The 26,087-nt window shown below is 52.3% G+C and overlaps 6 protein-coding genes across 6 annotated transcripts; 3 read left to right on the forward strand and 3 right to left on the reverse strand.

The window, feature by feature from the left end:
• Positions 1–8: 8 nt before the first annotated feature.
• TRIVIDRAFT_3016 (uncharacterized protein) lies at positions 9–1,921 on the forward strand (the record flags this gene model as incomplete). The annotated part of the gene is made up of 5 exons (XM_014101935.1): positions 9–84; positions 177–332; positions 432–810; positions 930–1,481; positions 1,597–1,921. Coding segments are annotated over 5 exons (1,488 nt in total), but the record flags the coding sequence as incomplete, so codon positions are not given.
• Positions 1,922–2,177: 256 nt separating this feature from the next.
• TRIVIDRAFT_133587 (uncharacterized protein) lies at positions 2,178–4,039 on the reverse strand (the record flags this gene model as incomplete). The annotated part of the gene is made up of 2 exons (XM_014102520.1): positions 2,178–3,161; positions 3,233–4,039. Coding segments are annotated over 2 exons (1,791 nt in total), but the record flags the coding sequence as incomplete, so codon positions are not given.
• A 960-nt stretch (positions 4,040–4,999) lies between these two features.
• On the reverse strand, positions 5,000–10,523 carry TRIVIDRAFT_212656 (uncharacterized protein; the record flags this gene model as incomplete). Its single annotated transcript, XM_014102521.1, has 3 exons — positions 5,000–6,031; positions 6,790–6,837; positions 8,922–10,523. 3 exons carry the CDS (start codon positions 10,275–10,277, stop codon positions 5,000–5,002), a joined length of 2,436 nt encoding a protein of 811 aa, XP_013957996.1.
• Positions 10,524–12,986: 2,463 nt separating this feature from the next.
• TRIVIDRAFT_76629 (uncharacterized protein) lies at positions 12,987–14,386 on the forward strand (the record flags this gene model as incomplete). The annotated part of the gene is made up of 1 exon (XM_014102522.1): positions 12,987–14,386. The coding sequence occupies one exon, from the start codon at positions 13,136–13,138 to the stop codon at positions 14,384–14,386; it is 1,251 nt and encodes a 416-aa protein (XP_013957997.1).
• Positions 14,387–15,181: 795 nt separating this feature from the next.
• On the reverse strand, positions 15,182–21,493 carry TRIVIDRAFT_113192 (uncharacterized protein; the record flags this gene model as incomplete). The annotated part of the gene is made up of 2 exons (XM_014102523.1): positions 15,182–16,298; positions 20,454–21,493. Coding segments are annotated over 2 exons (2,157 nt in total), but the record flags the coding sequence as incomplete, so codon positions are not given.
• A 2,556-nt stretch (positions 21,494–24,049) lies between these two features.
• TRIVIDRAFT_190714 (uncharacterized protein) lies at positions 24,050–25,360 on the forward strand (the record flags this gene model as incomplete). The annotated part of the gene is made up of 2 exons (XM_014102524.1): positions 24,050–24,127; positions 24,203–25,360. 2 exons carry the CDS (start codon positions 24,050–24,052, stop codon positions 25,358–25,360), a joined length of 1,236 nt encoding a protein of 411 aa, XP_013957999.1.
• Positions 25,361–26,087: the final 727 nt, after the last annotated feature.

Here is a 26,087-nt window from a genome sequence, read left to right on the forward strand (position 1 = left end):
GTCTCCAGATTTGGCGCCATGTCCCGGGAAAGGTGCTGTTGTTCCTAATCAATCTCGTCGCGGCAACAGCCCTGATTTTCGAAGGTAAGAGGGTTTTTCCTGCTGGCGCGCCGAGCCGAACTTCCCCATCCGAGTCTAGTTCTGTGGTATCCAGTGCTAATGAGATCTCGCTCAAGGCTATAATCAGGGTGTCCTTGGGACCGTTAGCGCCACGCCAGGCTTCATCAAGATGGCAGATATCGGTCACGATGGGGTCGTAACCAACACCACTAAACAAGGCGGGCTTGCCGCAGCTTATTATTTCGGGGGGATGTGGGGATGCTTCATCGGTGGTACGATTATACCCTCAAGAGAGAACTTTTGTCCGAATGAAGGAGAAATAGGAAAAGAGAAGGATTGCTGTGTGTATGTGTACTAATTCACGACAACAGGATGGGTTGGTGATAAAATAGGCCGCAAAGGAGGTGTTCTCGTGGGAACCGCCTTCGGAATCCTCGGTGCGGCCCTGATGGCCGGCAGCCAGAATGCCAGCATGTTCATCTGTGCGCGTGTCATTGCGGGCATTGGCATTGGCTTTATGAATGCCATTATCCTACCATGGGTCAGCGAGCTATCCCAGTCGCACGACCGAGGTTCCAGCTTCTCCCTGGTCTTCGTCGCCAACTATCTGGGCATCGTCATTGCTTACTGGATCAATTTCGGCATCCGTAATTCCAACCTAGAGTTCCGCTGGCGATTCCCTCTGGCATGGATGATTATCCCGCTCCTAGTCGTTGACGTGGCAGTGCCGCTGCTACCTGAGTCTCCTCGGTCGGTTCATCCCTCCACCTGTATCTTCTATACGCCCCCCCTCCACCTCTTCTCCCGTCCCGTCCCCACAGTTTGCCGTTTACCATCTGTATAAGAACGCTGCTAACAGCTACCTGCAGATGGCTCATTGCCAATGGCCAGCGCCAGGAAGCCATTGATATCCTCTGCAAGCTCAGGGGAGATCTGAGCCCTGAAGATCCCATCATTGCTACCGAGGTTGAACAGCTAGATGCCATCGTTGAGGCGACTCACCACAAGCGCAATGACCTCGCCAACATCGTCCTAGGCGGCCGCTTCTCTGGAAAGCTGCATCTAGGCCGAAGAGCCGTTCTCGGATTTGCCCTGCAGTGGATCCAGCAATGGACCGGCATTCTCGCAATCGTGGGATGGGCCGGCGTCTTATTTGAGCTGGCTGGGTTTGATTCCTACAAGGCCCTCTGGCTAGCCGGCCTAGCGAACACCTTTGGCGTTCCTGGCACCGCAGCTGCAGCCTTTGTCATTGACCGAATGGGGCGTGTAAAGTCATTGATCACTTCCTTCATCATTCAGGGAGTCTGCCTGTTCCTGGTCGGCGCCCTCATCAAGACATCGCAAGACAATGCCATTTCGGATCCGGAACTTTCGCAGCGTCTAGGAACTGCTGCAGCAAGTTTTGTCTTTATTTATGTCTGGTAGGCTGATTCTCTGATATACCTCCTGTCCTCCATTTTTTCCCTTGTCCCGTTTCCTTTCCCCTCCTCCTGAATCCCAAACGTACACATAAAGATATTAATTATTACTATACAGGTTCTTTACCATGTTCAACATCATTCCCTGCTGGATCTACGGCACGGAGATCTGGCCTCAAGAGGTCCGTGCAAAGGGGTACAGCTTCACCATTTTTGGCTGGGCCACAGGCTGTGGCTCCACCACCCTCATCATGCCAATCTTCCTCAGCAGAGTCGGCTATGGCACCTATCTCTTCTTCGGTGCAATGAACGTTGTTGTTGCCCCGATTGTTTGGTTCTTCTATCCCGAACTTGCCAACCGAACTCTGGAAGAGATTTCGCTCCTCTTCACGAGCGAAAGCATGTTGGCAACCGAAAACGTGAAGGAATATCATCGTCGGGTTGGCGAAGCAGGAGGCAACGTTGCCGTTGCGGCCAGACAGCTGTTGGATGAAGTTGACGGTAAGGACTCGGAACGCGGCACAGAGCCTGGAAGCCCAGATGAAAAGAGGGTTGAGGCCAATACCGACGCCGTCATGTAAATTTGTTGACAAAATTAGCCCTTTTTGGAACACACAGTATCTTAATCGGAATAGTACACCTTATGTTTTATGAGCCATAAAGAAGATGTTCTTTTCTTCAAGTGAACACTCCACCAAAATCGAAATTCCACGTCAAATCTCCTAATAAGTCGGGGGGCACCAAGAACGACCAGTCACCTGCCATCTCTGAGCCAACCTGCTCATAATTATGCGCAGCACCTCTTGAACTGTCGACTGGCAACACTTGTTGCATCGTAGTACTCACTGGAGTTTCCTCCAGAGCCGGCCTTGACTGTTGGCGCTGGGCCGCCATGTACTCGTCAATGCGGGATACCTGAGATCGAAGCTTCTCGCTGGCACTCGAGCTCCGGTGTATCGTCTCGAGGTTTTCCAGAAGCCTTGCCATTGATAACATGACAGATCTCACCCGATTGTACTCCCCCTCGCTAAGTGGCTCCTCAAAGACGGAACCGAGAATGGCGCCGATTCCACCCAGATGATGCAGCAGTGGTTTGCTTATAGTCAAGCAATATTGCACCGGAATGGAGCTGAAAGCATCCACCACGTCGGAGGCAATCTCACAACGCTCTGCAATACTTGCGCCTCCCGCCGCGAAGAGAGTGATGCGAAGAAGCTGAAGGCTGGCAGTGATGTTGGCTGCCTGGAAGCCAAATAGATCCTGCTTCTGGTTGAATGCCATGGTTGGTGTGTTTTTGAAGCATTCAGGAAGGTTCAGATACATGCGGAGCACTTTGTCACGAACAGATGTCCCAGTCACGGTGGACTGGTCGTCGATGATTTCGGACATGAAGGATCTCCTACGGTCCCGGAATCGTGCCAGAGCATGCTCCAACACTCTGTATAGATCCGTGATGAAATTCCAGCCAGACAACCAGCAATCAGACTGGGCAGTCAGGACGAGGCGAGCAATGGGAGGGCTTAGGCTACTGGGTGAGAGGCCTGGCCGTGCAATGCCTCCGTCACTAATGTATTGGTCATCCACCTCTGCTGGGTAAGCAACATTGGCTTGCTGTTCACGAGAACGAATAACACCACCCCAAACCACAGACGTGAAGATATCCAGGGTATAAATAGACCAAAACTATTTGAGCAAGGCGGTGGGTTAGCTGGTGTGAGCGGTGAGGGAAGGTGTTAATTTAGAAATGCCCTCACCATTCTTCTCCTCTCTTCTCTCTCGATAATGCCAATGCCAGACGGCCAGTTCACCTCATCATGAAGCCCATCCATGGCCATGAGTGTGTGATAAATGCCAAGATGATGATGCATGTCCCGAATTTTGCCATTTTGAATAGCCGTAATGGCCATTATAGCGTGACCACGGAGGATGTTGAAGTCTGAACTTTCAACGCCATTGTCCAACAGCTGCCTCTTGGCCTCGGCGTAAAAGGTGTCTGGCAATGTCTCTCTCTGGAGGGCCTGGACGTCCCATCGCGGGTTCATGACGGAGCCGTCACGGACCCGGCCGCCCACCAGGGCACACACGGCCATGGTAGTGGCAAAGAGCGACTGATTAGTATTGTACTCGGCCCTCGATATCTTGCGAGTGAAGGAGGGCTGGTGGAAGAAGGGAAAGATTGGGTAGACAATTTCAAAGTAGAGCTCGACGAGATCAACGACAGTGGCCTGGCTGACGATGTAGGGAGCCCGCCAGGCCGACTGTGACTGCGGCGAGGCATTGGCATTGGGCCCCGGGTGCTGAATCTCGGGGATTATTCGCAAGTCTCCCTGGGATGGCGATCTCGACGACTCTAGATCTGGCAAACCCTCCACTGCATGTCGATTGGCCGAGGATCCCCCACTGCCGCGAGCGGGTACTCCTCGCCGACGCGGCTTCCGGTGGTAAGTACAGGTCTGGGCGAAGTCTCTGCAGTTCTGGCAGCCTGTGCCGTCCTCAGCCGGGCGGCAGCGGATGCTGCGGCGATGGCAGTAGTCGCAGGCCCGCGAAATGCGGCGCTGCTTGGGCTTGGGGACGTCCCGAGGGCTCTGATCAGACATGATCCAGTCAGTAGTCAACGCGTGGGCTGCTCTGACTCAGGAGAGAAAAGAGAAGGCTAAACGGCAAACACCCTGGCCCCCCGCGTCACCCGCGATCTAATATAGCGTCTCTGCAGAGACAGTGGAAGTGAGACAGCCTGTTGCTGAAGATGTCCTTTGTGGCTTTTGTTTCTCGAGGGCGGCTGCTACTGTACACCGCGGCTTGCAGAATTGCCGCGAAGCTGAGTGAGTGACAGAAGTAATGAGTGAGAAGTAACGAGTAAGAAACAGTGCGAATGCGAGCCTAAGGAGATAGTAGTATTTACCCGTACTCCATACAGTGATTCAGATACCTAGGTTGCTAGGTTACCTTATTAATAGGCTCCGCTGGCAGGGTACATATCCAATTCCGGCTTCCACTGCTACCTTACTCCGGCCTTTCGAGCCTTTGCGTCGCGCCAAGAACGAGATGGTTGGTATCAATTGCTTGAGTAAAATTTCCATTCGCGTGTCCTGATCCTAATCCCGCCCCAAGGATAGATACATCTACCGATAACATATGCAGCCATCTACTGACAACTCCTCCTCCATAACTTGGTACATTACATACAATTAATCTCATTTCATTCATTCAACGTTCCAGTTCCATCACCCGTCTTATAGGCTAGATGTTCTGATCAGTCCGAACGGATATAACCAAGAGCGCATAAGATAAGGTAAGCCTAAAGGTAAAGTAGCGGAGTTTGTGTCAAAGCACTATCGAAAGTATAAGTGCTCCAAGAGATGTACCGCCGTGCCGACTTATCCTCTCTGCTTGCTCTCTTGATACCTGGCACGTCGCGCCACATACCTTGAAGGTTCTTAGCAGGCGCCGCCAGGTACAAGCAAGCTTAGGGCTGATACCTTGACAATTTGAGTACCAAACATCAACTGTCAACTCGAATCTTAGGCGCCCTGACCCCGCTCAATCTCAAACAATTGTGGCACGACATCTCCGAGAGTCTGCTCCAGACTTCGCCACTTGATTCCTAGAACTTTGTCCGTCTCGGCCGTGCTCACGCCAAAGTGTGTGTGTGACTCCCGCTTGCCCGGCTCGCCGATCGGAATTCGATCGCCGTACTTGGGCAGCAGTCGCCGGCTCACGTCTGCCAGCTCCTGGTTGCAATAAATACCGCCGGCGAGGAGATAGCGGCCACCGCCGGCCTCGACAATCCGGAGCGCCTTGACATGAGCTTCAGCCGTGTCTCTGACATCCACCCACACCGGCCCTTTGGTAGGAATTAGGGCACTGTTACGGCCAGCTGAGACTGCGGCCCAGACCAGCAGGTTGCTAGTGTTGACGCCGGCAATGGACTTGGGCTTGGCCTCGGGCAGAAAAGGCCCAAAGACCATGCTGGGACATAGGCTGACGAGATCAAACCCTAGCGCCCTGCTCTCCATAAACTTCCAGGCGGCCTTCTCTGCTGCTGTCTTGCTCGCGCGATATGCTGCTGGGGCGTTGTCTGCCTGTGCTCCGTCTTCGTATGTCAAGGGGCTCCAGTCTTGAGCCGTGTAAATCTTTCCGGGGCTTGGGCCGGCCGAGGCGTCGTATATGGAGGCAAAGCTATTTGTGTGAACGATTCTCCGGATGCTCTTGATCTGAGCCGCCGCCTCCAGGATAGCCGTTGACCCTCGCACCGCGGGGATCATCATCTCTTGTTCGAAGTTGGTCGCATTGTAGTGAAATGGAGCGGCAAGGTGAAGGACTGCTGCTGGTGATAAGGGTCCAAGAACATCAAGATAGCTTTGGGCGTTTGTGATGTCTTCGATGACGACCACGTCTAGCCCGGGATGTCTCTTGTGCGAATTCTTCACTGCTTCAACCTTGGACGCACTTCTGACGGTGCCAACAACGTGGTAGCCCTCTTGGAGCAGGGCGGCAACGCAATGCTGTGCAATGAATCCGTTGGCGCCGGTGACGACGACCAGCGCCGGCGGCTCAATGCCAGATGCTAGTAATGAGGGCATTTTGTGATTTCAAGTGGATAGAATGACGGTCCAGCAACGCTTTTGACACTCAAGAAGAAAATGGAGGGAAAAGATGAATATGTCTTCCTATCAGCTCAAGTGCTCGCTGGTCTCAACGCTCAGAGGACAAAGGGAAGAGGGCGTTATGTATCCAGCGCTCCCTGGGGAATCTGCTGTGAGATCGTCGTGTCAGCAGTTGTCTATGAGAGAAAATAGCAGTGGCCACAAACGCCCAGACCAGCGGAGAATCGTTGCAGGCTCATGACCACATTCTCGTGGGCGCTTCCCGACGGCCAGAAGTCCGGTGTTACACGCCGCTCGACGCTCTTGACAAATTTACAAGAGACGAGAGGCTTGATGGAGCGATAGATCAGCGTCCGCTCTTCAGACTGTCGGGCGACTGGCAAAGACGGTGCTGGATAGCGTGCATGCCAACCCGACCCCCTGCAGCCGTCGCAAAGCTCCCTTCTCGAACGAGCTTGTGCGTCTTCCAAGAAGCCTCCGGTGTGGGGCAGGGAGGAGAGAAAGAGCCGGCATCCGGCCCCGGCGACTTCGCCGAGCGGACCGGTGTAGGACATGAAATGCAGCCTTGTTGACAGGAATGTGGGTTAAACATGTGCTGTGTATGAGTGCTCTCTGAGTGGCTGCTGATCATCCAGCACAGTCGTCGTTGTGTTACCTTGTGCAAGTTATAGAGTACATGTATTAGTCCCATTCTCAAGTCCCACCAACAACCTCATGTGGCCATCTGGTATTATGCCATTTGCTGATCGAGTCTCTTCAAAGTTAGAGCGATTCAAATAGACTGAATTCATTTATTTACAAGCTTCTTCATTCGCTACACGGATCGGCCGGCGACGTTGTACGACTCCAGAATTTCTAGTGCACAGTCGACTCATCCCCGCTATCACCACTTCGTCTTCACAGCAAATAATGGGAACCAATAGGTTTGCGTCTGATTCAAACTTCTTCATAGGCTGTTTTCTCCGCATGGATTCACTTGTAATGACAGAAAACAGTCACCATTATTGGTCGACACTGGCCTTTTCTTACCCTTTTTCAACAGGTGGCGGCCTTGGCCATATGCATTCCGTCGGCCTCGACCTGGCTGTTGACGCCACAGCTGATGAGTCTAACACCGAATGAAGGACTGAAAGGATCGGATATGGCTCGACGCGCGAATAGCAAAGGCGTGAAGTACTAGCTCTTGTGTCATTCCAACTAAATCGATAAGCAGCACAACAGGCAACGATGTGCTGTATGACAGGTTGCAACCACCTGATTGCTCCACAGAGGCGCAGTGACGACGTGATAGCAGCAGAGAATCCGAGTGGGATATCATCCAGAATAGCAGTGGACAGGTCATGGCCGTCGCAAACTCTATTACACATGGCGCGCCGCGGAGTCGTAACGGCGCTGATGAAACGCCATTCGCATTGCATATCATCTTAGGAGTAAGAAAGAGGACATCGCATTCCATCAACATGTGCCTCACCTACTTTTGGCTGCAACCCTATAGCCAGCCAATGGCGAGTAAATACACGTGTGGCAGGTCGTCTCCCTACAGTTGTCATTGATGGCACAGGGAACCTGCATAGGTTGGGGTATTTACTTCGTACTCTATCCATACATACGAAGCATACGGAGTACCGATATGGGTACATGGTTACGAGGGCTATGTAAGCAGCAAATGGTTACTCTGAGACGATGCAATCAACGAAGCAAAATGAGCATGGGGAAGACACCTACAACAGTATCGGATATGGTACTACTGCTACAAGTGCAAGTATCGAAGCAGAAAGTGGCCAATGCACAGCCGTGTGCCTACCCAGTCTTGGTATCATGTGTGATACAAGACTGACAAACCCCTAGCCATTTCTCCTGTGGAAATAACGGGCTATGATTCGATGCTATGTTTCGGCTGAGGTTTCAGTCGAGCTATTCCTAGAGCGTTCACGTACTCCGTATCCGCGGCCATATCGACCGACCAGGGTCAGCCATGTTTGCTATCGCATATCAACTTGTGGCTTCTATGGAGCATCTCCGTGGTCCAAGTCATGACTTGTACGTGCGGATTATGGAGCAACGCAATCAATCATGAGGCCAGTCTCGATCCGCCTGCCCATCTCCCGCTCCTGGTGATTCGCAATTCTCTTTGGTGTCCGAGATACGGCTCCTCTGGGCTCTATCCGCGGGTGGATGATGGCGCTGACACTACTCATCTCCACAGCTTACCCGTTGCTGCATGTATCCACTACCGCTTCAAAAGCCGAGCACGTTTGAAAACGAGCTTGCAATACCGTACGCGTAGCAGTACTGTACTAGATATTCCAAAATTGGCGACATAATTTTGCCCAAGACGTGTAAGTGACATGGACCACTTATCACTTGATATGAGCATCGGTTCTGCAAGCGTTTGTGTGGGGAAGTGAGCATCAAGTTGTAGCATCGGTAAGCACCCTGGAGCCATTGCCCCTATTCGGTGAGGGTCGAGACAGTGTCGTCGGTTTGCGTTGCTTCATGGATAACATCGAGGCCGAAAAGAATGGATTGTATAATGATACAAACGTTGCCATAACTAACTAAAACTAGGTATAATGAATAAGGCTGCCTCTAGGTATATTTATTTGCTTCAACTTGTAACTTTGTACCCGTAGATAGAAAGAACCACTCGAATTTTTATCACACACAGACAAAACAGAAAAAAGAAAAACACATAGCTCGGAAAGCATCCAGGCCCCCCAGCTCGCGCTTAGTATACATATTGGAAGGTTGGGTTTGTAAGATCCGTCTGCTCGTCGTCGACGGCCTTGGCGTCAATCTCGCCTCGCTTGATGGCCTCCAGCTCCGCTTTGCGTGCCGCAGCCGTCTTAGCATTGCGGACTCCGTAGAGGATTCTCAACAGGATCGTAACGATGATGGATCCACCGGCAACGCCCAGGACGGTGATCTTGGCGGGCAGATACTTGGGCTTATCCTTGTCCTGGAACGTCTGTGGGCCGATGATGTTGGCGATTGAGAAGGCAATGGCGATGATTACGTTGACGGTAACCTTTTTCGTGTATCCTTGGGTATTAGCACCGACCAGAGCGTAGATGAGAGCTAGGGGAGCCACGTCGAAGTTGATGAGGTAGACACCAGCCAGGGCACCGCCATTGGTCTTAGCAAAGGACATCAATGCGGCGCCAATGATGGTGGGGATCAGGAGACCAATGATGCTCAGCCAGCGAGGCAGGTTGTAGTAGATCACGTATGTTCCGGCGAGGGTCGCAAAGATTGAGATCGCACCGGCGGGCATGTTGAGCAGAGCCGACTTCTTGGGCGTAAGGAAGATGGAGTTGATGATGGTGGCCGAGAAGGTGGTAATGATACCGGAAGGGATGACAATCAGAATGGTGTTGACAAACAGAAGCCACACCTGGAGATCCTTAAGGGCGTCCAAGATACCAGACATCTTGAAAACCTTCTTGCCGGCTCCGGCCTGGTCGCGGGCCAGGACCTCCTCGATCAGAGCCTTCTCGTCCTCGGTCAGGAAGGTTGCCTCACGAACACCGCTGGGCATGAAGAAGATGACGGCCAGGGCAACAAACAGGTTGAAGACACCGACGGAAACGAACATGATACGCCAGCCCTGGAAAGACGAAGTTGTCGAGCCGTGCTGAGCCGCCCACGAAATCAGTCCTCCCATGACCTGTCCACCACCGAGACCGCAGTACCAGATACCAGTGCGCAGGGTAGCCTGCTTCTTGTTGTACCACTGAGACGTGATCATGATGAGGGCAGGCGTGATGACAGCCTCAAACATGCCGAGCAGCGTCCTCACAGCAGCGGCACCAGCAAAGTTCTGCGTCGCAGCCGTGCAGCACACGATGATACCCCAGAGCAGCACGTTGAATCCGAGCACCTTGGACACGGGGAACTTCTGGATCAGGTAGCCCTGGGGGAACTCAGCGATGGCGTAACCGATGAAGAAGGCCGTGGCCATCCAGGAGAAGTCGTTGCCGACAAAGTGGAGGTTCTTGGCGATACCCATGATGTTGGCGTAGTTGACGATGACCTTGTCGAGGAACTGCAGGAAGTAGCAGAAGAACATAAGTGGCACGAGCCTCATGTCGATCTTTCGGTAGATGCGCTTGAGCTGGTCGGTTTTGGCCAACGGGTCGTCCATTGACGAGCCGTGGCTCGAGGTCACTGGCGAAGCGACCTTTTCATCCATTGTGTGATATTATTTTTTTTTTCTTCGGGTAGAAAGAAGATGATTTGAATGTCGAAATGGGAAGGGGGAGAATCAAAAAGAGTCCAAATCAACAATAACACGTTATTACGTTCAAACAATAAAACATAAAAAAGATAATAAACAAAGGAAGAGGTGCGTGACTCAGTTCATTAGTTTATAGAAAAAAACCAAAGAAGCCACAGACGGGAAGAGGAGGGAGAGCGAAGGTCATGAATCAATGGCTAAAACATCAACGCATGAAGTTTCCACCCGCGAGACCACAGAAGGCGACCCAAAGCCTCATACATATATCAAACATTGGCTTCCGCACCAGCTAGGAAAGAACGGGAAAAACGTACGATCCCCTTTTTTCTGTTTTCTCTGCCTTGCGATTCGCTCGTTGCATCCTTCACCTTGTTCAATTTTAGTGTTCTGGGCCGTTCGTTTGCATGGTGCGTCGGTTCGTCTTTTACGATGTAACCTTGGCGGACTTGAGCAAGGCTAAAGACAGACAAGTACCCGTTCATTTTCTCTTCCCTCTCTATTTTTCTCTATCTATTGCGTTCCCTTGTATAGACACTAAGCCCCAATAGATGAAGCAAATATTAGCGGCTGAATCACCTCACAGCTGAAGTGGCAAGGAGTGCTTTGAGATTGCAAAATGCACCAAAGAGACGAGAGAGTTCATGCTGGGGGCCGCAAGGGCATGAACTCGCACCCATGAAAAATAAAAGTGGCCATAATATTCCTCATTAAGCCTCTTGGACCAGCCCGGCATCTTGCAGCACTAAAGAGGATTCAGGATTTCCAATGGGGAAGGCTATACAAGGGGGGGCCGACTGGAATCCGCATCCGAAACCCTCACTTCATTCTCTTTGCCCTCGGAGGATTTTGATTCGATGAGCCATGGAGATTGGAGTGGGCCGTGCTACAGGATCTGAGGCCAAATCTCGAAGCATTAGTCACTTCCATCGAGATTTGGCAGGGCCGGCTTCTGGAGGGTGCAAAGGGTTGTTCTTCATTGTCAACTTATTGCGAAGATCCTACCTGTTTTTGCAAACTAACATCGTATCGCCACCCCGATACGAACCTCGAACGAGCGTCTTTTTCCTTTCCCCAGACGCATTGATGCCAATATTTCCTCGCCGTTACAGATTCGGTTCAGCGCGTGAAGGTTGGCACGGTCCCCCCTTGTGTTTGCTGCCGGGCTTCGTCCCAAAACCGTTCGTCAAGAGGGCTTCTCGATACGATAGAGCAATCTCCAGCTGCCGTCAGCCAGACCAATGCATTCTTCGATACCATCCGCGGTCTAACTTCGTTACGCCTAACGCAATCCTTCCTGTCTTGGGCCCTGGACATTAGAAAATGGAAAACGCAAACAGACACAGCGACGCATAGCTCCAGCAGCCAAACACCTTGAATCTCACCCTCGCCCCCCCCCCCCCCCCCAAGAGAAAATCTGCGGCCGTCGGAAACCCCTGTTCTGCCGCCGCGCTTGGTCCCGTCGCACCGGACAGTCAACCGGACGCTCGGGTCGCTTCCGAGCCCAGGCGGTCCAGAAATCCAAACCAAGTCGGGCATGAGAGGCGAAATCCAAACTCCATAACGGAGCGCGAAAGCTGCAGCTACCAGAGTCTCCGCAATGCCCATCCAGATCCTAGTGACACGATGGTATAACGCCGAGAGAGTGAAAGGGAAAAAGATGGGGGCCTCTTTTTTTTTCTTCTGTGCCCCTTCGCGCTACAATTCTTCGCTCGAGGCATCCAGAAGCAAGATGCGGAACCTAAAACATCGTGAAACCAACCGTCGTGAGAATCAGGAGGCGCCCTAGAGGTAATCCGCGCAGCCCAGCAAGGCAGAACTTCAGCAGAAACAGCCTCCAGCTCAGTCTCATGTAAATTGCCTGCATACGAGCATCGGCCGGCGCAGCGAAACCGAATCGATAACCGACGGCACATCACTTCATTCATCGGCTAGACGCCGAAAAAAACAATCCGTTATTAATCAAATGCCCCCCAGCCAAGGGAATACATGGCCCAAGCATAAAAGTAATCAAACATGTTCTGGAGGCAAGGTAAATTTGTGTCATAACCGAAGAAGATAGACTAACACCGTGCTCTCCGTACTTCCGTAAAGCCGCGCTTTTTGTCTCCGCCGGCTTACTCCTGCTTTCTGCGTCTATGGGTACTTGTCAGATAAGGATGATGCGCCGCCGCCGTCGTAAAATGAAATGCGTGCTTGTTATCCCATTATATCCGCCAGGACTCGCGGGATAGAGTGCTGATGCGGAGCGCATCCCTGGCGGGCAGTTGAGCAAAATGTAACGGCACAGCCAACAAGTGTCCATGTATGTACGGAGTACTGCACTATGCAAAACGTAATGCATCGTCGCCATTAGCAACTGCGCTGGCTTCATCTACTGTGTCTTCCGACGGCTGCAACATCCGTCAAGCCTCCAAAAGCTATGATCTTCGTCTGCTGGCGAGAAACGCGATTGCTCCGACGGCCGTGATACCAACTAACCCCGTGTAGCTAACGGCTTGCGACTAACGGTAACATTTCCTCAGCGGCAGAGAGCTCGGGATGCGTGTATAAGGCCAACATGTCATTGCGCAGACTCCGAGGGCTCAAAATAGACGTTTGTTATTGGGCAAGCAAATGCTATTCCCATTCAATTCAGTTCTTCATTCATACTCGCGTGACTAGATGCCCAACGTATAATCCATCTATAATACTACCTACCCATTTCCCCGTCGTCCTTTATTGGTCGACTCCCTTTTTCTTGTCCGAGACATCTATGCCAGAAGGAGACGCAAAACGTTATAAAGTCTTTCAAAAGTTTAACATAAATACTCATCATGCCCGTCACCGCCAAAAGTCAATCGACCTCCTCTTACAACATAGCCATCATCGGCTCTGGCTTGGGCGGTCTCTCCGCCGCCATTGCTCTCCGTCGTGCCGGCCATCAAGTCACCATCTATGAACGATATGACTTTGGCGGAGAAGTCGGTGCGTCACTGTCGCTCGCCTCCAACGGCTCGCGGTTCCTACATGAATGGGAAGTGGACATTCCGGCCGCTAAGCCCGTCATTCTGCGGAACCTCATTATGCACGATTGGTCGTCGGGAGAGATTTCCGGCCAGTATCCACTGGGAGACTATCGTGAGCGGTTCGGAACAGACTACAACAATTTCCACAGAATTGATCTTCATAAGCACCTAAAAAATGTGGCCACTGCCGAAGCGGGCCAGGGCCCTCCGGCACAGCTAAAAGTGTGGCATAAAGCAATCAAGCTAGATCCTGCTCAAGGCAGAATAGCGTTTGAAAACGGCACCGAGGCTGTTCATGATGTTGTCGTTTGTGCGGATGGAATTCGAAGCCAGATGCGGGAGCAACTTGGCATCACTCCGCAAGTCACGCCGTCCACCTCATGTTGCTACAGGTGCATCATCAGCACCAAAAAGCTCCGCGAGTTGGGCCTTGGCGAGTTTGCCGATAATAGCGCCATTGAGTTCTGGGGCGGGAAAGGCATCGATAAGATTGTCATGAGCCCTTGCTCTAACCACGAGGTCGTCAGCTGCTATTGCTTCTATCCAGCGGAAAAGAACGATCTCAAGGAGGATGGCTGGAATATCTCGTCCACGGGCGAGAATCTGGCAGCAACATTCCCCGATCTGGACGACAGGCTGCGGCTTCTGTTTCGCAACGCAGAGGACATCAAGATGTGGCGCCTTTACAATCATGAGCCTTATCCTTATTGGGTGAATGGTCGTTGCTGCCTCCTTGGAGACGCAGCTCATCCCATGATGCCTGATCAGTCTCAAGGCGCTTGCATGGCTCTCGAAGATGCTGGTGCGCTTGGTATCCTCTTCTCAGCCGAGTATGCGCATCTGTCTATACCAGACAAGCTTCAAATGTATGAGCTAGAGCGCAGGCCACGAGCCTCGCGTGTGCAAGAGAGCAGCCGCCGAGCCAGAACAGACATAACAGAGCGGATTGGCTGGAGCAGTGCCAACGACCGGCCGGGAAAGCTGACCATTGAAGAGGTATGCGGGTACAATATGCATTCTCATGTAGCCGAGCTGGTGGAGAAACTCGCGAACCCCTGATGAAACCCGCGGTAAATGAGCACCAATAATGGTTATAGTTGCTGCTGCTGCTGCTGGCGTTATTATTGTGCTTGCTCTTATGGCCGATGTAGTGCTAGTAAAGACGGCCTCCTGATTTGGCTGTTGGGGCGGGTCGGCAACTTGTATCAGCGTTCAAGGAGTGGGAGACCATGTCCGGCTAAACGATTTATGCCAGGACAAGCTTCCCCCTTTTTTTTCTCTTTTGCAGCCAACAATGAAGGCGGATTGTGTTTAGAAAACAGCCAGGCCGTGCATTTCCTCGTACCGAATGCGTGCCCAGTTAACAATGGTCCCTGTGCCTTCGGTTTGATCTCTCATCCTCCAAACTCGCTCCACCAGCTCTCGGGCGTTGTAAATGTATCCGAAGCCACAGGTACGCTCCATAACCAGGAGGCGGTCCTGAATGACAACACGTTGCTCCATAGTCCAGCATGCACCCCCAGCCATGACCAAGGGGTACATGAGACAGGGTTCCAAAGCGCTGCCATAGCGAATCTTTTGCACCGACTCTAAAATGCCCTCGACGTTGGTAACAACTCTGGCATCATTCACGTCGTAGCCTTCAACAATTTGGTGGAGGCGAAGCCTGATAGCATACTCGTAGGCCATGGTTGCGTGCACAACATCGTCGTTGTTGGTTACATTGGCAGTCCAAGCTGCTCGTGGCAGGCCGCCGTATTCATACGACCAGTGGTTGATACGTTCTTCGATTTGTGAGGCTTCTTTGCGAAAGATGGCCTCTGAAACGCGATCAACTCGGGTTTTCCGCTTGTCTGCAAGCGAGTTGACCACGTCGACCAGATGGAACAGCTCTTTAGGGATGCCGTAAATGGCCGAGTCTTCATCATCAGGGGAGGCCGTCAGCCGATCCAGCGTGGCCGCCTCCCTTTCATCTTCACCCATAAGCGGGGGCTTGCAGGTTGACGTCGTAGCAGCGGAATCGAGGAACCGTGCAAGCCGCACAAGAAACTTGTTGTGGCCATTCATACGATCACCCTGCTGCTGGTTCATTAATGCTGTCAGCAGCCTCTTGGCGCCCTTTAGATGGAGCCGCCACCCTTCGCTGGTGCCATCAAACAGCTCCGTCATGCATAGCAGCAGGCTGCTAACAAGGGCAATGTCGGCATTAGATCTATCCACATGTGGTAGGAGCCTGGCCAGAGACTGCGTCGCTTTGCTCTGGTGGTATATACCCCTGTCAGCCAGTTGAGGTTGCAATTTGCGCCAGTGGTTCGCAGAAAGGGCCAGGATGCAGTGCATGACGAGGCCATTGGACCGAGCGATGGGGAGCAGGTAGCCGTTGTAGGGGTTAGAGGTAGACATGCGACGGGACAGCAGAGACGACACAATGGTGATGTAGTGGTTGAGCAAAGCCCTGTCGTGGGAGGACGTCAGCTGCGGCAGCAACTGCGGGTTATAGATAGATAGAGACGACATGGATGTCATGGGTGATACAGTGAGTGAGTCGTGTGAATCTGATCGAGGGCTGTCGTAGCTTATTGGCGTTATGGACTCGTGCCAGCCCACTGGGGACGAGCCATGCTGATCCCAGGCAGATCTGTCGGTGGGTAGTTCGATTAAATCATTGGTGGACGATGATGCCAGCGGCAGACTTCCAAAGTGATGATCCAGCGAATAGTGGCTGGCGCTGGCGCTGCTGGAGCTGCTGCTGCTGGAAGAACTCAAGGCTGGGCTGTTACCGCCTCGGATGATGAGCTCGGTGGTTCCGTCGGCGATGCCATCGACGGCGATGGATTCCTCCTTTGTGGGCATATCTCTAGGAGCGGCAGCCTCGGCCGCCATGGATGCCGCAGCACCCACAGCGACGGTTGCACCCACGGGCTTGTCCTTGGGACGCTCGGGAGGCCACGCGCAGTCGAGGCACAGGCGCCTGCAGTCGCCGCATCGCGGTTTCGTCTCGTCGCATTTCTTCTTGCGGCGCTTGCACATGAGGCACCCTGTCTGCACCCTCCGGATGCGTGCCTTGGGCAGATCACCCACCTGTTGGTTGGCTGAGCTGCTGGAGTCGCGTGGCCGACAGGGAAGGCTCAGGCGCAGGCACCGCGCACACGGCACGCTGCCATCGCAGGCCTGTTTGATCTGGGCACAGCGATGGCATACAGGACGGCTGTCGGAGCCCATGGCGATGCTGCGGGATGTAGCGTTTCGGTCCTGTCCTGTTTTGTCTTCCTCTTTCCTCTCTCTCGTTTCCTTCTCCCCCTCTACTCGCTCTCACAGCTCTCTCACCTAAGTCCTGGCCTTGTTCGTGGACAGTTTCCAGGACACGCACACAAACGATTCCCCAAAAAGCGAGTTCCAACGGGTTGGTGGTGGTAATACGGGTTTGGTTGAGCTTCCAGGCCCCAGTTTTTGCCGCCTCGAAATCACTCGTCTGCCCGTGCAAAGCGGGTAAGGCTAAAGGAGGTTTCTCTTAGATAAAATGGGCGCGGCAAGAGTGCAAATATCGTCTTCAAGGCCTCTGCTTCTCATGGCGAGGTCGAGCTTCAATAGGATCAAAGGGCTTGTCGAGGACGGGGCGACGATCGGGGGGGAGCCCTTTTGGCGACGCAGCCTGGTTGGTTCTACAAGAGCGGTAGCATCAAGAGGGAAACCGAGCAGGACTCGGGAATACTTGTACAAGGACGGGGCGGACCCCGGTAGATAGTGGCACGGGTACATGTACTTGCACCTCCAGGCGGCGCCGATCTGGCTGCAGCGGGGGTCTCTCTTGGGGGCGCCAATGGATCCTGGATCTTTGGTTGTTGGTGCTACGGGGCAGCTTGTAGCGTCCCAAGCCAGTGCAACCCTGAGGACTCGGCTCGTGTGTGCAAGTACCGGTACGCGCTCTCCAGATGCTGATGCTTGCAGACACCACCTCACTTGTCAGCCAGCAGGCATTGGGACTGCCTTGTTTGCGTCGTTTAGCGAGTGAGAGGTGCTAGCAGGGCCTCCAGAAACCCCGAGCTGCCCCTGTAAGCACCAGGGCGAACAAGGTCGCAAAACATCCATCCATTCAACGGTTGGTACTAAAGTGCTAACTGGAAGCTGCTGGTGCTGTCATCTGAGGACAGGTTGACGAGAAGATTGTCCGTCCGTGGGAATACAGGTACCAACAACATAACCACAGCGGAGAGGGGTGGGGAGATCGGTCAATAGGGATCAAAGCCGCCATCGCCGTCTCCGAAACAAGAGACATTCTCCATTTGGTGCTATAGGTACTTGGCCCGAGTCGATATTGGCAGGTCGGTAGGTACTGTACATACCAATTACCTTGGTACGTACCTGATATATTGATACGATGCCGTGCTGTACGAGTATTAGCATCTTGAGATCAAATTCGCTTCCATCTACTCCGTATTACCCATACCGTCTTTCGCTCTTTCGAGTACCTCCATACCTACCTACCTAATAGATCATAGAGATCGGGCCAAGACTCAAAAGGATTATTAGCCGTAGCCAAAGAGGGGGGTCGGCAAAGCGCATGGATGCTTACCGTGGCTGTCTCGCAACACACTGATCCCGTCGATTCGGGACTGACAGTTGATGACTGCGATGCGATGCGATGCGATGCGCAAGTCTGTAATGCACGCATCTCGTTTTAGCCACGTATTAGGTACCATTAGATTGATAGCTGTAGGAACGGTTACATGTAGAGTACATGTACGAGTACACCCAACCGTCTGTACCGGTACTTTACTGCTCTGCCTCTATTCCGTACGAGTACTCGCACCTTTCGTGTCGGCCGGAGAGAGGGGCCGGTCGTGCTACTTGGCCTAGCCCCGTTGCACCGTTTCGTTTTCTCTCAGTGCGTTTGGAATGTTCCTTTGCCGAGCAGATTCCGTCAATCCATTATTCCCATCTTCTCCGTACGGTATCCCGTTTGCCCGTCTATCCTATGCCATCCTTAGTAGGTGTTAGTACCTGTTGTAGCTCAGTACTTGACTCTACCACGCCTGCTCGCTAATCAGAGCCACAGACGGCCGGCGCTGCAGAATTTGGGGGCCTAAGATGCAGATCCCTTTGCTCGCCCCTCAGTACCATCTGCGGGTTTCAAAGCCTCGACAGCTGCAAATCACCGGGCGGAGCATCAACTTGGTGGGCGTTTGAAACACCGTGCGCGAGTACTACAGTATGCAGCCGGAATGGAATGCATCCTGCCAGCTCCATCGTCGGCCAACTTTTCCCGCCTCTGTTCCTGTTGTCTCCCAGCACAGACTCGTAAATAGTACCTGCACGAGGACGTCAAATGCGGGCAAAACGCCCTTCTCTCTGCAGCCAACAGCCAGCAGCGCCCTCGCTAAAGGAGGCGGTCATCCATCCTCGCCTTATCTCCCTGCCCTCACTGCATCGCCGCATGATGCGCCACGCCAAAGCAAGACAAACGCCTGTTGCTACGCCTAAAAAGGGATGCGCTAGATCCCCGATATCCCAGCTAGACTGCATTGTCACAATTGGCCAAGACCCTAGTCAGGACCGGCACCAGAGATTTGAGAGGCGGGGACGGGCTTGACTAGCAGCAAGGCATCTTTCGAACGATAGGCGCGGCCACCAGACAGGGACGAGTATATTTGGATTAATACTGTGCTCGTACGAGCACTGATGGGTAAGCTTGCTGCTGTGGGCGAGAAAGAGGGGGTTCCGTCAGGACAAGTCGACCTGAGACGGGCAGTGGCAGTTCCTGGCGCTAGACCGACGACGCAACGAAACACACAGCAAGGAACCGGTCGGTACTCGTGGCGTCAACCTCCAATACGGGCCTTGCCGAGCTGTCAAGAAGTGTATCTGGCGGGCATGAATCGCGCTCCCGTTTTGACTGAGCCATCATGTGCAAGTCAACGACCCAACACCGCTCAACACGGCAATGATAATCCATCACCCACGCAGCGTTCGTCAAGCACTGCGTACTCGTACAGTACTCGTACAATCATCGTACTCCCGGTATCTGTACAGTACAAGTATAGCACTTGTCATGCTTATGCTTTCTACCCATACCTACTTGTACCTGCACTTGAACGAATCAAGGCGACCCGCAGGTACTACTAGTAGTACTCTAACAGGCCTATCTATCCACTCCAAAGAAAAAAAAGAAGAGAAAAGAAAAAAGAGAAAATTCTGAGCCCTTGCTCGGCTCATCTCGCTCCGGCATGGGATGGGATCCTGCTCCTAGTGGGGAGTGGGTTCCTGGCTGGGATGACTTGATTCGAAGGATGGCCTTGTGCTCACAGGCAAGGGTCGCATTCACACGGTTTTAATTACTAATGTTGGCATGCAATGCACAACAAACATGGACACTGTTGCTGCGTTGCACCGGTTTTGGTGGTACGAGGGCCGGCATAAGCACCCAATTCGGCTCTCCTTCTGGCACATGTCAGGTCACAATTTGCCCCGATGAAACCGGTTTGTGGACAAACAGAGGAGGATTAGGATCCGAAGGGGTGTGACTGCGAGCGAGTGTGTGTGAGAGAGTGTGAGAGTGTGAGAGAGTGCGGTACCTGCACTACCTACAAGCGGCATGTCATGTTGGACCTCGGCGGAGACGACAGGTGACGGTTTCGTCCCATCGGGGCCAATGCAACGCAACGACAATTATGGAGAGTACCAGTGCAAGGTGCATGTGCTTGTACCTGTAATATGCATGTACGCTTGCTAGAAGTCCCCGGGTACGTCTTTTACCCATGCTGGGTGCTAGGTTGGTAATCTGATCGGTGATGCTTCATATTAGTCAGTGGTCAAGAGAAAAGAGCCTGCTCTAGATAGGTAAGGTAGTGTCTATTTTTCTCATCATCATGATATGTACGTTAGGATAGATCGCTTGCTCTTAGAAGGAGACATGGAGGAAACAAGGACAAGATGCAAAAGGTCAACATGACTAGACAAGAGAGCGGTAAGAGATGCGTCGTCAGTTCCACTCAACAGCCTCCAACACGACCATACGCGCCGGAAGAATGCTTTCAAAGCAGATATGCCTGTACAGTACAGTATTCGCGTTTGTACTCGTACAGCACCAGTGCTGATTTGAAATGGATGCGTCTCCGCCCTCCCTCACGAGTCAGAGTGCGCCATCCGAATCTCCCTAGCCGTGTTGTCAATGAACTCTCTCCCTTGCCACAACGCCTCGTCCATGTGCATGAATGGGTGCGGAACTCCGGGGAAGCGCCGCTGCGTTACCTCGACCCCATTCTCGACCAACAGTTGTGCATATTTCTCGCCCTCGTCCCTCAGCGGATCGGCCGAGGCAGTGTAGATGAGCGTGCGAGCCAGGCCCTTGAAGTTTGGTGCCTTGAACAGGTTGTTTTGCCAGCCGATTCGCTCCTTGGCGGCTTTGTGTGCCTCGGGCTCGGTGGGCAGCGTCGACAACTTCAGCTTGTCGAACCAAGCAAGGCGTGCCCAGTTGAGTGTCGGTGCGAACTCGTTCTCTTGCATCGATGGCCAGGGGGAGTCGGCGGCCGTGGCATACTGCGAGATGTCATCAACAACGGGCGTGCCCGCAGCTACCAACCGCAGCGGAATGCCAGCATCGCGGGCCAGATGTGCCACAGCCAGCGCAATGAAACCGCCTGCTGACACGCCGCCGACCGAGATGCTGTCTGGGCGGATGTTGAACTTGGCCGCGCCCTGCTTGTGGACATACTCAAGAGCGGCGAAGCTGTCCGTGACGCCTGTAGGATAGGCAAACTCAGGCACAAGGCGGTAGGCCACGTCGATGACGGCCACGCCGCCCTTTTTGCAGTAGTGCTTGCAAATGTGACTCTCCGTATCCAGATCACCCAAGCCCCAGCCGCCTCCGTGGAAGTCGACATGCACTGGCCACGGACCTGGGCTCTCGGGCTCGTAGACGCGCACCTCCAGCTGCGACCCGTCGGCAAGCGGGATCACGTCGTCGTAGATGCGTCCAACCTCCGGCGCCGCAGCCGTTCCGTAGCTGTAGAGCAGCGAGTAATTGCCTCGCAGCGCCCCCAGGTCGATTGGCTTGAGCGGCTTGGTAGCGACGTTGTCGTTGTAGAGCTTCTCGAAGGCGGGGTCCAGCTTGCCGGCCATGGAGGGGTGGAGGGGCTGGAGAGCCTCGTGCTTTTCGTCGGACGACATGTCGGATGATTTTTCTTCTGTCTCTGGTTTTCGCTCGTAGGCAGCTGTGGGTGGCCAGAGGAAGAAGGGGAAAACTGGTGATTCTATAGCTCGCGAAGATCTCAGGTCCAGCTCCAGCTCCAGCTCCAGCTCCAGCCCCAGCCCCAGCTTTAGCGGCTGCGGCAGCCTTGATCGGAGGTTATTAATATCGACCCCATAGTTGGTGACACATGCCGCGTACTCGATCCGCCGGCACTTTTCCGCGGTTTCCCAAGCCCGTTGAATCCGCGGTTTGGATCAACGCTCTCCCGCCCGCGCATCTCCAGACGCTCAACCGCCTTCTGTTGGTGGACAGGACAAAGGGACATGGCGGGCCTGCTTATCCCACTAATCTGGGAGTATGTAGCGAGTCACGGTCTTGGGGAATTGGTGGAAATCTACTAGGCTTACAGGCTGCTTGCCGGTTGGCTGGTAAGCACACAACTCTTGACGTTTGCAAAGGATGTGGAATCAAGGTACACCTTGTATTAATTTTATAAGTAAAATATGTTTCTTTTCAAGGTATGTCTTATGCAGGCATGTGTATAATCGCTACCTTGAAGGGGAATTGGTGGAAACTTACTACTATAGCCTGACTTGCAGTCGGTTAAGTCGCTTACACCGTCTTTGCGTCTCCTCTCATACCTTTCTTGAGACTATAATGGTGTAATGTTTGCTCAATTTCCCCCATCTCCCTTTTCTTGCATTTCTTTTCTCATAGTCGTACATATCGTAAGCTGTGGGACTGGATCCAGTAGCATCATAGCACCAGTATCTGCCTAGATCTTGCTGCATACCGCGCCGCACGACAACGCATGCTATACTAGAGGGAGTTTAGCGGACTACGTAGTTTTTTGAATGACTGGATATGTTGACGGAGTAATGATAGCTGGATGTGCTGGGGATGAAGTAGATAACTTGGGTAAAAGGTAGTATGCAATATGTTGTCATGACGCCATGGGCCAGTTAGCTGCAGAAGAGCTGCCTAGATCACTATTCTGTGTCTCCAAATTTAAAGTGCTATATCTACCTTTATCAAAACATGGATAATATCAGATACTAGAGGAAAGTAACGATACTAGAGGGACATATGCAGATAACAATAAATAGTAGCAGAGACTAGAAGAAAGTAGAGAGAGTAGCGGATGGTAGCGATAGTGGTGAAAGTAACAGAAAATAATGAAAATATAGGTAGTATAATCAAAGAAGCGTGTACTTACCTAACTACAGTAGTCTCATTAAATAAAAGGTATCTCTGCGTTGGAAGCTGTCGTAGACGTAGGGTCTGCCGCACGGTTTCTAGGAGTACTATACTCAGCGTCGGATGTCTCCTTGCCAGGATTTGGTGGTGCCCGGTCTTGGTTGTTATTTCAGAGAATCTGTGACCTTGGAAGATTTAATCAGAATAGTAGCCTGTATGAAGCATTCAAAAAAAGAAAAGAAAAAAAAAAAAAATCCAAGTCTATGCCCAATTTTGCATCCTACTAATATTCTTTAACAAAACTATGTGTCCCCCGTGTCTGTTCGTGAAACCTTTTTATCAGCCAACAAAGTCTTATGTTTACCTTGTTGAACCTCGCTGAATCAAGCTACAAACAATACGAAATACGAATTTTACCTGTTGTTCACGTATTGAGTCTGTGATTCGCGTCAATACTTACATGAATTCCGGGTAGGTAGAGGGCCTAGTCAGCTGTTGCGGCATGGAATCAAGGGGCTCATATCGATTGGCCAGCTTAAACAGCCCCCAACCTTCACCAAACTGCGCGATTTCCAACCCATCAAACTACCTGAACCTGGCTCAGCCATGTGGCACTAACAGATCAGATCCGCGGCGTGGTCCGGCATCAGCTAATAAATCGACAGCTGCGCGGTGGGACTCACCGCCTGCTAGAAAAGGACCATGCCAGCGAGAGACAAGGAACAATAGTCGATGGGCAGATGGGAAAGTTGTGGTTTGCGCGGCTGGCCGAAGTGGTTGTTGGCCCATGTTCATGCAATGTTACAAACAAAAGATCACCGAATGATCTGTACCATCACTGCAATACGATGAAGCAATATTTGAGAGCATACTCGTCTCATTCGATAAAGTATCTCTCCATCTGCATTGCAGAGTAGGAAAACTTGCCGCGAAAACCCGGCCCCCTAAGACCAGCGGAAGATGAGTTGTGGTTCCACAATTCGTGGAGAAATTGGTACGGTACGAGCACGGTTTTCAATCTTACTGATCCCATTCAATATTTCCTACTCCCAAGCTCTACTAGACTAGTATCTCCCCATTTGGTTGGAGAAGAGCGACCCCCTGAAGAACCAGCGGATGGGACAAAAGCCATGGCTAGAATCCGCCGCACAGTAGCAGTAGAAGTAGAACCACCAACACACCCTTGCTCCATCATGATGCTATGAGGGGCAGAGAGAATAGCTTTAAAAGCGCAACCATAGAAGACGCTTTTCAGAAAAATAAGGAATAAGATTAATTTTCAAAAGGCAGCTAGCTACCCAGCAACTATTATCACTTCAAGCGTTATTCCATCCAACATGAGCGCCAGCAATAAACCCGTGTTAATCGTTGGCGCTGGCGTCGTGGGCTTGACGTTAGCACACGGGCTCAAAAAGGCACATCAATGACATCTTCTCTTTCTTTGGACCCAACATGTGCTAATTCTAAACCCGCTTGGTTCTCTTCTATAGGCCAACATTCCCTTTGAAATCTACGAGCGCGACGAGAACATCGATGCCCGCGGGCAAGGATATGCCATCACCTTACACTGGGTGTTGGAGTACTTGAAACAAATTCTTGACCAGGAGACCCTTGATGCCATAGACGGTGTCCAGGTTGATCCAGAGATCGGTCGCAACGACAATGGCAACTTCATGTTCATCAATCTTGAGACGAAAGAGGCCAAGTTCAAGATCCCTCCCAACCACCGTCGTCGCGTGAACCGCGAAAAATTTCGAAAAGTCTTGCTCAAGGGAGTCGCGGAGAAAGTCCACTGGAACAAGAAGCTGGCAGACATCCAAGTGTCCGATAATGCTAGCGATGGGGTCACGGCCATCTTTGCAGACGGAAGTGAGGCCCAGGGGAGAATGCTCGTTGGCGCCGAGGGCAGCAACTCTCAGACGAGAAAGTTCCTCGTGCCAGACGCCCATCAGAACTACCTGTTGCCCGTCAAGATGATTGGCGCTTCTGCCGACTTTACTCCCGAGCAGGTCGCGCCGCTCCGAAGCATCGATCCACTGCTCTTCCAGGGCAGCCACCCAACGACGGGCGTCTTCCTCTGGATCTCTATGCTCGAGACGCCAGAGGTGAATGGCACAGCAGGGACTGCCAACGAACGCTTCCGCGTGCAAGTTATGCTCTCATGGATGGACAAAGACAGGGACGAAGTCATCCCGGAGGCAAACCAGGACCGCATCGCCCTGATGAAGCGCCTGGTTGACGGTTTCCACCCTGATCTGTACAACACCATACAGGCCATTCCCGTATCTTCGCCCACCCTCCACCTCGTCCTGCAAGACTGGCCCTGCCAAGACTGGAACAATCACGACGGCCGAGTGACTCTCGTGGGTGACGCCGCACATGCCATGGTCATGTACCGCGGCGAGGCTGGCAACCACGGCATTCTGGACGCCTGGCATCTGTGGGGCGAGATCAAGGCGGTGTATGCGGGCGACAAGACCGGAGCTCTGGCTGTTTCTAATTATGAGGCGGAGATGAAGGAGAGGACCAAGCCAGCCGTATTATTGAGTCGGCAGGCATGTTTGGATGCACATGACTTTAACGGCTTGAATAAAGATTCAGCGGTGCTCAAGGTGAGAGCTATCAAGGCGTCGGCCATTAAGGCGTGAGCCGGGAGGAAGATTGTGGATATTGGATCATGTATGAGTTTATGATGTGTGATTTATTGTTCTGTGAAAAATAATTGGTTTATTCTGTTATTCTGCTATGCAAAATGAACACGTCGAGGAATTCCCGCAAAACAGAAATTGTCAATCCGGCGGTTCTGAACTGGTTTCGCTTTACCGAAATGTTCTATATGCAACCCAAGAGCCTGGAATCATTACACGATTCCAGTTACCGCTCCTCACAGCCGGTAGCAGCCAATTTTCTCAGTAGGTCTGATATATTTCGACAAAATCCAGGTCCCCAGAGCTACAGGTAGTTACTCCAAATATCATTGCAGGGTAGCTAAGTGTTGGCACGTTTTCATCTCGGAAGAAGATGTGAAGTGATTATGTATTATTGTATTGTGGATTATGGGGTATATGAAAGCGAAGAAATCTTTGAGTCCCGGGATTTTAATCCACTGATCTTGTAAAAGTGTCCCTTTAACAAGGGGTCATATTGGCTGAAGTTGAAGTACCATATTACGGAATAGACACTGATCTCTTGCTACCCGGCTCATGCAATTATCTCACCGACAACGGCCGGTCAAATGAACTGACAGGGGCGCCATTGCCCATTATTCTACGTCAGCGGTGTTCCTCCCCAAATTTGCTCCAGACTAATTGGCGTTGATGGCACTAAATCTACGCCTCTTTCAAAGCTTAATACAGAGTCTGTGATGCCATCTCG

This window comes from Trichoderma virens (genome assembly GCF_000170995.1).
Source record: "Trichoderma virens Gv29-8 chromosome Unknown TRIVIscaffold_5, whole genome shotgun sequence".
NCBI lineage: Eukaryota > Fungi > Ascomycota > Sordariomycetes > Hypocreales > Hypocreaceae > Trichoderma > Trichoderma virens.